The following is a 15,374-nucleotide window of genomic DNA, read 5'->3' on the forward strand; positions in this document are numbered from 1 at the left end:
GTTTGCACGCTTATAATTTTGTGGACATTTAAAAAAAAAAAAATGTTAATTTTATTAGAACAATTTATCTGCTCCCTTTTCAAATCCTCAGAAATCTTTTCCCCATAGAAACCACCTGTTCTAATACTGAAGTAAACTTACCCCACGAAAGAAGTGTTCAATTTCGTGCTGGTCACCGGGAAAAAAGGCATGGTCAATCAGATATTTCTGTAATTCACACAAAATGTTATTCTAAGTTGAAACTAGTATTTGGTAGAGGAAATAACAAACACCCTAAACACCGGGTGTGCGTATTCTTTACTTTCGCACAGAAAGAAAAAAAAGTAGGGGAATAGTGAAACTAGATTACTTAATTATTAAAAGAGGATTTCCGTTAAACCTTGTCACGTGAGACCAGTTGCTGTGATAACGAAGAAAAAAAATTCCCCACAAATGGTTTCAATACAGTTTTAAGATTTGGAAGAATTAGAAAGTTCTCCATTAATTTTCTTTAATGCAAATGTTAATTTAAAATTTGCCAGCAAAATCTTATAAAATGACAATGCTTTTGTATAATAAAGTGTTTAAACATACAAAATTTTCCCCAACATGCAAACTATTCGAAAGTATCTGCAAGTCAATATATATAACGGGCATTTTTAAAATGGAATGAAACGGAAGGGAAGCCGACAATATTACGTTCAAGTGGAATTCAATAAGAAAGCGCACATATTGAAAGGCTTTTAAAAAATGAAATTGGATCGTCTTGGATATCTGGGAGGGGAGGAATACCTTTTGGCGATCCTTCGATATAACTAAAGATTGCCTACCTTTTATCCTAAAGGGTGAACTGGTGTTCAGAACAATTGCAACCTACAGTTCTATATTTAAGAGATGGAGAATTATGTACATTTTGACAAATATCCGTCAAATGTAAATAAATTGCAACCTAATATCGATATTAATTTATTTCGCTATAAGATCACACATGTATGTGGTGAGTGAGAGGAGATCGAAGAATATTCTGCATTTTAGTACGAAATAAAATTAAACGCAAACATATGTATCTATTTACGTAAAACCAAAAAAATGCAAGCAAGCAAAAATATCAACATACATACATTCAGAAAACCGAAACCAACAACAAAAAAAAGGTTCAAAGTCCCCAATAAAGCAAATAAAACATTATCTAAGTAACAGCGTTTTTTATTTTTTTTTTTAATTGGTCTGTAATATACATTTTTAGAGTAATACGATAGAAAAATATTTTTTTTCCTTTCAAAACAAAATGTTTAGAAAATAAAATTGTAAAGATAAATTTTCAAGTTTCATAATTCAGGCAAAACGAGGAAAATAAACCACTTGCAGGATTGTCCGGACTCAGTTGAATTATTGGAAGATAACCTGTGACTTGTAAAAGGTGGCCTCATTTGATAACCGAATTGTTTAGATATCTTCAACTAATTTATTGTGGACTTGCATGAGACCTTTGAAATATTTCACAGTTTTCACTTTCAACTCCAAGGTGGCATCTTCGTCACAAACGAAAGTCGTGCTGGGATGTTGTTGAAAAGCAGACACGGTCCACATGTGGTTGATACCTTCTTCCACGGATTTGTGCAGGGCGAGGGCTTTGTGTGCACCTGTAATCAATATCATGACATCCTTGGCGTCCATCACAGTGCCCACTCCAACAGTTAATGCCATGTTTGGCACTTTATCGATATCTCCACCGAAGAACCTAGCATTAGCTAATATCGTTTCCTGCGCGAGGGTTTTCACCCTTGTGCGAGAAACCAAACTGGAACCAGGTTCATTGAAGGCTATGTGACCATCAGGACCGATTCCACCAACGAAAAGTTGAATGCCACCAGCTTCTGCTATCTTTTTTTCGAACTCGCGGCATTCTTTGACTAAGTCAGAAGCATTGCCATCCAGGATGTGCACATTGCTCGGGTCTATATCAATATGTTTAAAGAAATTGTTCCACATAAACGAATGATAGCTCTCTGGGTGGTCGCGGGGAAGGTTAACATATTCGTCCATATTAAAGGTCTTCACATACTTGAAAGAAAGGCCATCATTTTTGTGGAATTCAATTAATCGTTTGTAAGTTCCGAGGGGTGTGCTACCAGTTGGCAGACCAAGGGTGAAATATCGCTCAGCACTTGGTTTAAATTCCAGAATTTTCCTCCTGATATATTTTGCAGCCCAATCGCTGACATCATTGCTTGTATCCAAGATAACGAGACGCATGGTGCTTTCTTCACAGCTGAGTCAGTCAACGAAAACCGGAGACGAATGAATGAAGTCCAACGAAACAAGACTGAGAATTACTTCCCTTCGCATTCCACTCTTTATATTGCTATACGGTGTTCATCTTAGAAAATAACCCGTCATTTATAATTCCATTTGTGTTTCTACTTTCAATATTTTACATAACATTTGTCTATTAAAATTAGTTGTATTAATAAAATATATAAAATTGACAAATTCTGAATAATCTCAGGTAGAAATGAATAAAATTTTAATGCAAAAACACAATAAAGTATGAAATATTATGTAAGTTATGAGAAAACTTTTCCTATTGGTTTATTTTTCAAAGAGGAACAAATCAAAACGAAGCTAAGTAAAGTATGTTCGGTGTCGGTCTACACCGTTTCCGTTTGTCCCTCTCACGACGGCAACAAGTCGAGCTTTGATAGGAAAGAACAACATCAACACCATTAAACATGACTGATCTTGCTTGGAGTGTCAAAAACGGAGATTTAAATGGGGTGCAAGAAATTATGGAAAAACAGGTTTGTTGTTGTTGATCAACTGCACATTTATCTCAAATACCCGGTTTGATAGGATGACTAACAATCCACCCTTATGTTTCACCCAACCAATTGCTTCTCTCTTTCACTCGCACCATTCTGTTTGTTAGTCATTACACGAGAATATTCCACCCCTTAATATGTCTCCACAAACATTCATTACTCTTTCTTTCTCTCTCTCGTGTAATTTATTTCTCTATAATCAATCCGTCCTCTTTCCACCCGACTCTGTACCCTACGTTATCAAACGATGTGATGTTCATGCCTTTACCTCTCAAAACCAACGCGCACCTCGGTTCTTAATTGAAACGAATTTTGGCGATTATTTTCTATGTTTTTAAGAACGGCATAAACATCACCTTCCATCATTTTACGGGACTTTGAAATATAACTTGAATAGAACAAATTAATTAGTAATTAACCATCGAATGATAATTTCCATTTGTGTGCGAGAGAAATTTATACATTATTAATCTTAATTATTAGTGACAAGCTTATAACAGATTTAATGAGCTGGGTATTGGGGTGGACGTACCGTTTAGTGTTTTTCTTTCTGACATCCAGGCATTTCCAGTATTTTATACATCCACACTATCTTCACTGACTTCGTAGATAGATATCTGAGTAAGAGGTTTAGCAGCGATTTCTAGCGGAGCTAATGATAGCAAAGAAGCTTCATTGTGATGTAAAAATAATAGGAAATATTCAGTTGATATTTTTTATGGGTTCAAATACGAGAACAAGTAATTTATTTCTATCTTTTATATTAACGTAAACTAGGACCCTCAATATGGAGTTTTCCTGTTTCACAAATTAACAATAATAATGTTCTAGCATTATTTTAAGCAAAACAATATTGTCATATGACTATTGTTATAACAATAATAATTTCAGACAAATTAAAGGAAATTTTCAACAATTATCATTTATAACAAATCTATGAAATATGTAATTATTGTGCAACATAACACAAATAACCTTGTTAAAATGCTCGACCACCTCTATTCTCATGTGTCATTTCACCATCTCTCATTTTTTTTTTCAAACAACTTGAAAAGTTCTTTAGTTGTACCATTCACCTACTTCAATCTTTCTTTGGCATTAAACCAAAATGACTCTACCTTGTGTCTGGCAGTTAGAAGGATTGGCCAAATCCTAACTGTGCTTCTCTATAATAGTTGTCAAATAATGATTCTAATCCATCATATTGAACAACAAATGTAAGAATATATTTTATTTCATATAAAATCTGCCTGTCTGTCTATTTTATCCGATGCTTGTTTGAGGAAACTTTTTTCTTTTTTTGCGTTTCCTCAAACTACACCTTCAGTGGCTTTTTTCTCCATCGGCTTCTTGTATATTTTCTACAGAAATATTTTTGTTTCGTCTAATTCCACCAGAAAGATGTTCATATCTATCTGGATTAATTCCATTGATAACTATCAGATGACTCTCAAATCAATGACAAACATATTCTTCAAGAACGTACACCAGTTTGTAACTGTTCTGGTTTTGTTCAATTTTCATTCTCTGATATTTTTCACAGAATCTCTGATATTTTTCACAGTATTGAAAAAGGTATATCCCAATTAAACAACTGCTTTAATAAATGACTTTTAAGTAAAAGAAAAAAATCATTTATAAAACCGTTTTATGATATGGACAATTGCGAACAACATTCACCCACATTTTAAATGTCTTTTGTCAACTTGCTATTAGTTTGACAAAGCTGAGAAACAACTTTCATTTTTAATGGCCACTATTCTGACAAATTTACACCAATTTGGGCAAAATATTTGGTTTCTTCACAAACACAAATTGGGCGGATGTGATGATTCACCTTTCAATATGTCGTACGTTGTGTAAATAAACTACATTCTTATACAAAATTACCTTTAGAGACTGACGGACTATTATTTAGGATTGTGTAAAAAGATGAGTTCATTTACAGGGGCAAATCACTATTTTAGGTCGGAATGTAAAAAGTAAACAAACAGAACATTGATAAGTAGAGGTCTTTAATAAGAAATGAAAGTTAAAAATTGGTCCAATTGAAAAGAGAAGGCTGGTGAAATTAAGTAATCGCCAAAAGTTGACCGGTAAAAATGGAGAGTCTTCAGATCAAGTGGAAATAGTAATGTTACACAGCAGCATCGCACCATTTCTATTCTCATATCTTAAACCTTTACCTGTCCAAATAATTTTCATAAGTTTCTCCTAAACGTCCATGTTCGTTTTCGGACTTTTAATTAACCTTTATTTCGTCTGTTCTGTATTATAATAAAGCCTTCGCTTTCGGCGGCAACTACCAATATCTCCCAACTAAAGTTTGTAAAGCTGGTACGGAATGATCGCTCTTACATGTACTTAACCCAATGGGTGCCTCATTCTCTTTAAATTCTTTAAAATTTATTTAGCATTTAGAATGGTATTCAACTGATTATTTCTATTTCGTTACTTCCGAGTCACTTCTAACTTCGAAGTGGAGACATATTTAATGCAAATAGGATAAAGTTGATAGCAATTTAATGACGCAGGTGAGAAAGATCAGCAGAATACAGTTTATTGAGGCTGTGCATGGAATTACCGAAATGGTTGTCTTTAAGAAGAAGCAACTGCCTGACGTCGTTGCTTCCGCAGAGAGTCTTGTATATTTCAAGGAAGTAATTATGTTTTTATTAAAACGTTAGTCATCAAATTAAAGACTTTTATAAACAAAACTTATTAACCATCCTTGTGTTTATGGCTCTGCTTTCACTTTCGTCAATCAATCAGTAACTAGTATTGATTATTGATTTCGTTTATTTCTATTTGATTTACGAACTTTCTAAAAATAATTACCACGATGTTTTTTGGAGTTCGGATGGAAGTAAGAATTTATTTTAGATTAACGAAATATAATTGAAATAATATCAATTAGTGTTACATGCTCGGACTTTTTATCATTTGTAACGATTGTTCAGGGGACAATGTCAAACATGGTCGAGTAGATTTATGATCAAAGAAAGGTATTTTGTCTGTGACCCTCTAGTTTGTTTCTTTTTATCAGGGCCACATTATGAAATGTGTTTAATCTATTAAAATCGGTTGCATGTAATTTGAAGATTTTTACTGCTATTTCTAGCACACCAACCATCAATAGTCACCCTCGTTTATGTCACCGGTTTTTCTTGCACCTCTATAACCAGCTTGCTTTTCGTAACTTTAAATATCTTAAACTTGGCTAGTTTTTCGTGTGTTTCACGAGTATTCGAAAGTTAATGTCACATATTCTTTTTTTTTTTTTGTATGGATAATCCTACTTCACATTTAGTGAGAAAAAAAAATGTGACCTTATAAAAAACAGAGACAAAAAGACAATACATATTTTGTTTTTTTCTCTCTACCATCATATAATGCTTTTTAATTCTGCCACACAGCAGTCTATTTATTTAAAAGTCGAGGAAGCTGAAGAGATAATTATAAGTACTACGATATACTTAGTCGGCCCACATCGTTTTTTGGACACTCCACCTACTTCATAATTAACAGCATTGATGACTAGAGCTAAGTGTGTTTCTTGGTGGTTATTTCAAATAACAATCAAATCTCTGTCAAATCACATCTTCCTCCTCTTGACTTTAAAAGCAATGTGTTTGTCCGTATTAATGTAGTCCTCGATACATGTATCGAAAATAAAGACTGGTTGATCACAATTAGAATGCCTTTGATAATGATTTGACTCAGGGCTAAACTGTTACAACTACATCAAAATTTATGTCACGATTGTAAAACTGTTAAGTATGGGAAAACATTTTATGTTGGAAGAAAAATAACAGCTGCCAAAGTGAAAGCTTTGTGCTTTTATTAAATTATTAGTTTTCGTTTCTATCGTGCACATGATACAAATTAGTTTTATATATGTCTTGTTTAAATGGTAAATGCCGCAGAATGCAATTTGCTTTACTTTTGGAAGAATAACCTATTTTTAACTTTCAGTTCATTAACGTGCTGGTATTTCATTCTCTGGCATGAGAACTCCTATAACAGCATTAAAAGACATTTAGTTGAGCACAACCAATCGTTTATGTTCTCATTAAGATCTCTGGCAGCGTCTTCATTCAGTTTTGTTTCAAAGTACACACAAGAAGCGATAGATTCAAAGACAATCCTTTCATTAGCGGACGTTGTCGGCGAAGACCAACTCGCCAGAGACCGCTCCTGCTTCTATGATGCAAAATTCTTGTTTAAAATCTTCTGATTTTAAAGGTTCCACTAAAATTTCTCTTTAATTTATGTTCCAACTTGATAATGACGGTTATTTCACTAAATTCTACTTTATTTTCAAAATTAATTGAAATACAGCCAGTATATCTCCATAGCGATATGGTAACAAAAGGGAATGGACATAGAAAAAAATGGCTCAAAAAATTATAACGGGTTCTATATGCAAAGTGAGGCCGACCTCCCATAAGCTAATTTTCCTTTTAATGAACTAAAAACTTTTTTCCTGATAATACGCTGCTGAAATTGGGAGGCGTGTTTTAATGTTATCAAATACTGTAAACTAGTTCTAAGCTCTTCGTGTTTTTACTAGCTTCCTTCGTATATCAGGCTGTTGACAACTTGGTGGGTATTTTATCGTTTTCACTTTTAACTAATTTCAGTTTTTTCTTTAAGACTTCAGCAATAAGAATTTTTAGGCATAACTACGGTTTGGTGCCCTTCTCTCTAGTCCTTCTTTTCTTTTCTTTTTTTTTCTCTCTGGCTGTTTCCTGAGAAATTTAATGAAAAAGGAGACGGAATAGGATTGAGGACAAAAATGGGGAAAATAATATTTGGTGGGGCAGAAATAGTGAAAATTTGCAGGAAAAAGGCAAAAATTGGGGAAAGAGAGCAAAAAGGAAAATAAATTGCATTTTTTGGTCAAAAACTTATTTTAGAGAAGGAAAGCACCCCCAATTGCTTGCCCTTTTCCTTCTCCATGAGGTAGTGTTAGCTATTCCAGTAAGTCCACCTGTCTCAAAAGATGGGTGGGATAATAAAAATCAGCCAATTTTTTCTAATTTAAAACACAAAATTTCTTGCAGAAACTGAAAATAATTTTTTTTTTCTCCCCCAAAAATTTTCAACTAGTTTCACAATTTTTGACGCCTCCATTCTTTTAGAATGTGCAACTGGCCATCAGGTGTAACAAAGAAAATGTGAGTGTGGGAAGAGGACTTGTATGTCCAACATGTTTATTTAATTGTAGTTCTTGATAGTATTGTTTTATAATGTGAAAGTTTTTTTTTTATCTCATTTACCACATTAGACTCTGAGCAAAGACTGTGTCAACAGGCTTTGTAGATAAGTGCAAGGAAGTTGTGTGAATTCATTCATAATAAAATGTTCATAGTTTACAACCAATCACAAATTTATGAGACAAAAATACAACCAAGATAAATAATTACTCTAATTTATAGTTAATAATTGCAGCTTTACACAAATAAATGTGTGTGTGTGTGTGTGTTTATAGACACACGCACACATTCCTTCAATCAGGAACTTTTTGATATCTTTATGTTATGTCTTTTACTTGTAGAATGCAACCATACTGGGGCACTGCCTTAAAGAATTTTATTCAGATAAATCAACTCCATTACTTTATTAGTTTTTTTTAACCGTTTACGCCTGGCACTTATTGTATTGGTCTTTTTTGCCGAACTACTAAGTCATGAGTATATAAACACACCAACACCACTTGTCAGGCAGTGGTGGAACACACACACACACACATATGATGGGCTTCTTTTAGCTTCCATCTACCAAATCCATTCATATGGCTTTGGTTGACCCAGGGCTATAGTAAAAGACATTTGAATAAGGTGTTGCACAGTAGAGTGTCACAGTGAGCCTCTTACTCCACAGACCTGCATGTCCCACCATATATGTGCGTGTGTCTGTGTTTTATAGATGGGACTAAGCAACATCTTGTATTTAACCTCATTGTCTCTTAGGGATCAACTTTGTAAAACTTTTTGCATCAACCTCAGTATATGACAGATATTTTATTTTATTGACCTCTGAGAAGAAAAAAAAGCAAAATTGACCATAGCAAGATTTGAATTCTTTGAATTAAGAAATTATATTTACTGTCTGTTCTATGCTATTCTATAATCTTTTATCTTTTACTTGTTTCAGTCACTAGACTGTAGTCAAGGTGGGACACACACACACATATATGAATAGGACATCCAGCTGTAGAAACTATGCCAAAACAAGACCTGGAGCCCATGCAGCTCTTCAGCCGACAGCTCCTGTCAAACCGTCCAACCCATGCCAGCATGGAAAATGGACATTAAATGATGATATATGTATATAGGAAAAGGCCTAAATAATGGGATTTACACATGTAAAGCTCATTATTTATCCCTTTTCTTGCATATCACTCTGTGTAAGAGGGACCCGATTTAACTGGGGAATGCGACCATGGATTTACAAAATTAACTGATGATGGACTTCGACTTTGGACCTTGCCTTAGGATTATTTGGAATTTTATACCAATCACAGAACCTTTTGTTAGTCTGGTGTATTTGTATGTTTGCAGAGAGCTTAAGAAAGAAGTGTCTTGTCCAGATTGAAATCCCTTATAAATAACTATATATATATATATATATATATATATATATATGACAAGCTTCCACACAGTTTCTGACCATCAAATTCACATACAAGGCATGGGACTGAAACCTTTAACTTCTTGGTTGCAAAGTGAGCTTGTTAATCACACACAGCCATGGCTGTGCTTGTTTATAACCTTTTTATAATCCTTAAACCACTAAACATTGCCTTACTCTATCTCACCTGCAATATTTTCACAAACCATTCGCAAATAATGACAATGTTGTTCAATGTTTCCAGTTAGATAACTCGTTGAGAATGGTCTGATTCAATAGCACCAGATCTGTTTACTATCTGAAATTGCGCCCCATGTATCTAAGGGCTGAGAGAGGTTAAGCAAGCTGTAAATATAAAAGCAAGGCAGGCGGGGTAGAGGCAGATGGAAATGAAAACCTTTTATTTTTTTGAGGGAAGGGGGATTCAAGCAAACAAAAGGGAAGTGTTTTAGGCAGATGTAAAGGAGTTTCTAAAATAATATCTAAGTATTATGTCACGTCACTGAAGACTGTTTTTTTGGAGGGGCTTTGGTTGGTAAACAACAGCTGTTAACATTTTGTTAAATAAGACAAAAATATTCTATAAATAGACAAAACTAATATTTTGCAAGTATTTGTTCATTGTTTGCTACAATGTAAATGAAATAACATAATTCATTTGAGAACATTTACAATTTCTCTTTTTGTTTTTTGTTGAAATTTTTCTCTTTTCAAAAGTTAAAACAAACATGTGTTACAAGGTTTCGGTTAATTCTTCAAAAGTTAGTGGAGACAGGAATTCATTTAAAGACAATTTTAAAACTTTCAGTTTTCCAACTTTTTCAGAAAGATCAATTTTATGAACAAATTTACTAAACTAATCTTTCCAAATGTACTTTAGTCTTGTGGGTGAGAATCAGCCATCTTCTCATGGTTCTTCCTTCTAGCAAAGAAAGAGAAAATCTTATGACTGTATGGTTTTCTTAAAAGACAATTGGAAGGATAAAGGAGCAGAAAGCTAAGTTTTATTCAGAAAACAAAAAGAATAAGCATTTTTAAGACTTATCTTATAGATGCAGGCTTGGTTGTGTGGTTAAGGACCTTGCTTTCCAACCATGTGGTCTCAGGTTCAGTCCCACTGTGAGGCACCTTGGGTAAGTGCCTTCTACCATAGCCTTGTGAATGGATTTGTTTGACAGAAACTGAAATAAGTCTACAGTATGTATGTATGTGTATATATATAGTGTATGTGTTTGTCTGTTTGTCCCCTTGTCTTGGCATTTCATGATGACTAAATGAGTATTGCCATAACCCACCTGAAAATGGCCCTAGCTCTATGATACAAACAGTTCTCTCTTTTAAAGTGATCTGAAGCCTTCCACCAAAATTCCATGTTAATTTATATTCCAAATCTTCATTATTTATTAAAAAAATTACTGAAATAAAATCAGTGCCCGGAGTGGACTGCTCCCTTCTATCTATACTACTGTTTGGAGTGGAAGCGCAATGGTCTGGTGGTTAGGGCAGTGTACTCGCTGTTTCGATTCCCAGACCGGGCGTTGTGTTAACTGAGCGAAAAGCACCTAAAGCTCCACGAGGCTCCGGCAGAAGGTGGTGGCAAACCCTGCTGTACTCTTTCACTACAACTTTCTCTCACTCTCTCTTCCTGTTTCTGTTGTACCTGTATTTCAAAGGGGCCAGCTTTGTCACACTCTGTCACGCTGAATCTCCCCAAGAACTACGTTAAGGGTACACGTGACTGTGGAGTGCTCAGCCACTTGCATGTTAATTTCACGAGCATGCTGTTCCATTGATAGGATCAACTGGAACCCTCGACGTCGTAACCGACGGAGTACCATGATAACTGTCTAGAAAACCTGCCAAACATGGACATACAAGTGAGATATGGTTCCCAAACCATCTAAGGAGTGGAGCAGTAATTCCAAAGAACTGACTTGACCTCCCCATTGCAAGAATGGCAAATTGAATAACGATGATGATGATTTCCCAATGCCTACATAGAAAAGCAGACTTAAAACGACGTTGTATTGGCTCACCTGCTTCATTTTGTTTCTACACTTTTGTTGCTAGAACGTGCTGGAATGCAAGACAAACAGCCACGGCTGTGATCAGTGTTCTCTAAAATGGGAAGCTATGCAAAAGAATGTATTTATAGAGCATCAAGGGAAAAAGACAAAAAGAACATAGAATCAACATCCAAAGCTTGTTCTATTTTTGGAGGGTTTTTTGTTAAAGTTATGGTTTGGCTGTGTGGTTAAGAAACTTGCTTCCTAACCATGTGGTTTTGGGTTCAGTCCCACTGTGCAGCACCTTGGGCAAGTGTCTTCTACTATAATTTGTGTGTGTGTGCCCTTGTCTTGACATCATGTGGTAGTTGTAAACCAGTGATATTTGTTCCCAGTTTTTCAAGAAACCCGTCTGACCATGAGGAAATATTAATCTTGCTTGAAAAGATGGTGAGGGTTGGCAACAGGAAGGGCATCCAGCTGTAGCAAATCTGCCTCAAAATTCCATCCAACCCATGCAAGGATGGACAAGTGGACATTATTAGATGATGAGGATGATGTTAGTCTTACTACATAAGTACCATTAATTAGATTTTATTTTTCATCTTCAGTATACTGTGGTGGCACTAACTTATTTTCCTTGCAGATGACAGCCCTGGGTAATTGTCTGCCCTTAATATATTTCTGGTATTTCTTGACTTTGGTTGGGGTTTTGAAGGTAACATTAAAGGAGCTAACTACATCATTATCATCAGTTAATGTCCGTTTCCCATTCTGGCAGGGGTCAGATGGTTTGGTAAGAGCTGGCAAGGCCAGGAGATACACTAGATTCCATTGTCTGTTTTGGCATGGCTTCTACAGTTGGATGCCCTTCTTAATGCCAACCACTTTACAGAGTGGACTGGATGTTTTTTTACATGGCCCCAACACCAGTGCTTTTTATGTAGCACCAGTACTGACAGGGTCACCAAATACCTTGTATGACCAAAAAAAAAAACCCTCGACTGGGTGAGCAGGGGGTGACTTTGTCCCAGTTGCGAGATTTAAGGTTTAGAAGGGAGAAATATAGGTATCTTGCTAAAGAGTAGATACATGGCTGCCCCAGTTGGAAAACAAAAAAAAATGAGTTTGCGATAAAGACAGTGATAAGTGAGAGAAATGATGGTGGAGATGCCTGAACCTTCCCTCAAGGGACAATTGGGGGTGGTGAGAATAAGTGAGGGGATATAGAGGCTTGGGTTGGATGAGGGGGTAGGATGAAGTGACTACATAACTCCATATAATAACCCCTTTTAAATTTGTTCCTGCCTTGTATGTCCTGCTTCAGTTGAGATTTATCAGAGTAAATGGAACCAGATACCCCAGGGCAGATATTTATTGTAAAAATAACTTTAAATGAGTGACTGGTCGTGAATAATATTAAGACAGGTAAGAAGAATTTAGGCTTTGCAAGAAAAAATTTTTCTTACAAGAAAACAACAGAATTTTTTAAGTGTCAGAATGCCAAAATTAGAATTGGCACGCTACTTTAATTCTCCCACTTCTCGCTTCTTTTGCTGCATTTTTTTTTTTGTCTTTTCTTTCTTTTTTGTTTTTGAAGGAAATCTAACATTTCTTCATGACTAATTTCATTGTTGTTTGACGTTGTTCACGGTTTATATCTATTATGCCAAGTGTGAGTGTGCATGCGTGAGTGAGTGAGCAAGTGAGTGTGAGTGAGCGCAATTAAGCTAAATCTGTAATATTGATTCTCTTATTTGAAGTTGTCCTTATTGTTGTGTTTGGCAAACCTTATACAGAATCTAGAATTGGTTAGTTCTTTCACTTGTTTTAGTCATTGGACTGCAGCCATGCTGGAGCACCACCTTGAAGGGTTTAGTCAAACAAGTTAACTCCAATACTAGTTTTTTCATTTAAGTCTGGTACTTGTCTGTCTTTGCCAAAGTGTTAAGATATAGGGGGTGGGGCATAAACAAACCAACACTAGTTGCCAAGTGGTGAGGGGACACACGCAAATACATTTATGATCAGCTTCCACAAAGTTTCTGTCTACGAAATTCACTCTCAAAGCATTGGTTAGCCCAGGGTTTGCTCTAGGTGCCACACAGTGAGACTGAACCCCAAACCACAGAGTTGCAAAACAAGCTTCTTAACCACTCAGTCATGCCTTAAAATATTCACCATCTGCAGTATGAATAACTTAAACCAGCTGCTGCTAATTATGAAATAAATTAATAACTTGTGTGTTTTATTTATAGATTTCTAAGATTTCATCATTGCATGCTTTATGATTCTTTTAATAAAATTCTTTTAAGAAGAAAACCGAACTGGTTTGGTATGTTGTTAATTAATCCAAGTCAGCAAATGCTTTGGTGTATTTTACAGATCCAGTCTGACAGATCTGCTATTCCTCAGCCTACTTATACAGAATGGTTTACCATTTAGATGCAGTTTGGCAATCTGCAGAGGCTGCATATTCTTTCCCTGCCTCGTACTTTTGTTGTTCTTATTTGGCACCGTGACTGTCTGGTTAAGAAGCTTGCTTCCCAATCCCTTAGTTCCAGGTTCAGTTCCACTGTGTGGTACCATAGGCAAATGTCTTACTACAGCCCCAGGATGACCAAAGCCTTGGGAGTGGATTTGATGGCTGGAAACTGAAAGAAGCTTGTTATATATGTGTGTATATAGTCCGTGGGGATTGCTTACTTGGATACTGTTTGGTTTTTCTTCATACGTAAAAGGCACCTGTGCTAGTGACATATAAAAGGCACCCAGTGCACTCTGTAGAGTGGTTGGCATTAGGAAGGGCATCCAGCCATAGAAACCAAACCAAAACAGACAACTGGAGTCTGGTACAACTTTCCAGTTTGTCAGCTCCAGTCAAACCATCTAACCCATACCAGCATGGAAAGCAGATGTTAAATGATGATGTTGATGTCACCAGTTTTGGGGCTGTTTTATGAGCTCCACATGAGCTCCACATGAGCTCCACATGTGAATTGGTTGGCGGCCAAGTGAGTGTCTGTATCTGCTCTGTACTGTATAAGTACCTCAAGCGATTACCAAAGGTACCTCAAACAATTACCAAAAGCATGGTACATGTTGCTGAGCCACACTAACCTGTTTGTGAGTGATGGCTGGCTGTGTTTAGGATTTGAAGATTAACGAGATTACTGATGATTATGTTATCTCTATCTTTCTACTTTTTGTGTTTGTCTGAACTAGGTGTATACGATTATACAGTCATCATCATCATCGTCATCATCGCTTAATGTCTGTTTTCCATGCTGGCATGGATTGGACGGTGTGACTGAGGTCTGGAGAGCCAGCGGCTGCACCAGGTATCAGTCTGATCTAGCAGTGTTACTACAGCTGGATGCCCTTCCTAATGCTAACCACTCCGAGAATGTAGTGGGTGCTTTTTATTTGTCACCGGCAAAGGAGCCAATCAGGTGACCTGACATCGATCACATTCAGGTAGTGCTTTTTACATACCACCAGCGCGGGGGTCAGTCAGTTGGTACTGGCATCAGCCACGCTCAGTTGGTGCTTTTTACGTGCCACTGGCACGAGAGCCAGTCAGTGTTATATTTAATGTTCTGGATGTTATTCAGAGATGATTCAACATGTGGACACGTCTAGTACTGTTAGGGTTACAGTCATAATTGTAACAAACTCACTCACGTGTTGTCCATTTGGTCTTTCAATTTGCAGGTAAAGTCTATGCAGCAACTAGTGTTTTTATGCAAAGTACACTAGGCGCAGGCATGGCTGTGTGGTAAGTAGCTTGCTTACCAACCACATGGTTCCGGGTTCAGTCCCACTGCATGGCACCTTGGGCAAGTGTCTTCTACTATAGCCTCAGGCCAACCAAAGCCTTGTGAGTGGATTTGGTAGATGGAAACTGAAAGAAGACCATCGTATATATATA

General features: G+C 36.2%; 2 protein-coding genes across 2 annotated transcripts in view; one reads left to right on the forward strand and one right to left on the reverse strand.

Annotated features, from left to right (window-relative positions):
- Positions 1-1,164: 1,164 nt before the first annotated feature.
- Positions 1,165-2,357, reverse strand: LOC106874126 (glucosamine-6-phosphate isomerase 2). The gene has a single exon (XM_014921741.2). It carries the CDS (start codon positions 2,233-2,235, stop codon positions 1,426-1,428), a length of 810 nt encoding a protein of 269 aa, XP_014777227.1. The 5' UTR covers positions 2,236-2,357; the 3' UTR covers positions 1,165-1,425.
- A 252-nt stretch (positions 2,358-2,609) lies between these two features.
- Positions 2,610-15,374, forward strand: part of LOC106874131 (myotrophin) — a 26,890-nt gene continuing 14,125 nt past the window's right edge. Inside the window, exon 1 of the mRNA XM_014921744.2 lies at positions 2,610-2,780. Coding sequence (XP_014777230.1) covers positions 2,712-2,780 — 69 coding nt within the window. The 5' untranslated portion in view covers positions 2,610-2,711. The remainder of the gene's footprint in view (positions 2,781-15,374) is intronic.

Source organism: Octopus bimaculoides, chromosome 7, assembly GCF_001194135.2.
Source record: "Octopus bimaculoides isolate UCB-OBI-ISO-001 chromosome 7, ASM119413v2, whole genome shotgun sequence".
Lineage (NCBI taxonomy): Eukaryota > Metazoa > Mollusca > Cephalopoda > Octopoda > Octopodidae > Octopus > Octopus bimaculoides.

Bases quoted from the DNA above. Each gene is read 5' to 3' on its own strand.
- LOC106874126 (XM_014921741.2), bottom strand. From the start codon at position 2,235: ATGCGTCTCGTTATCTTGGATACAAGCAATGATGTCAGCGATTGGGCT.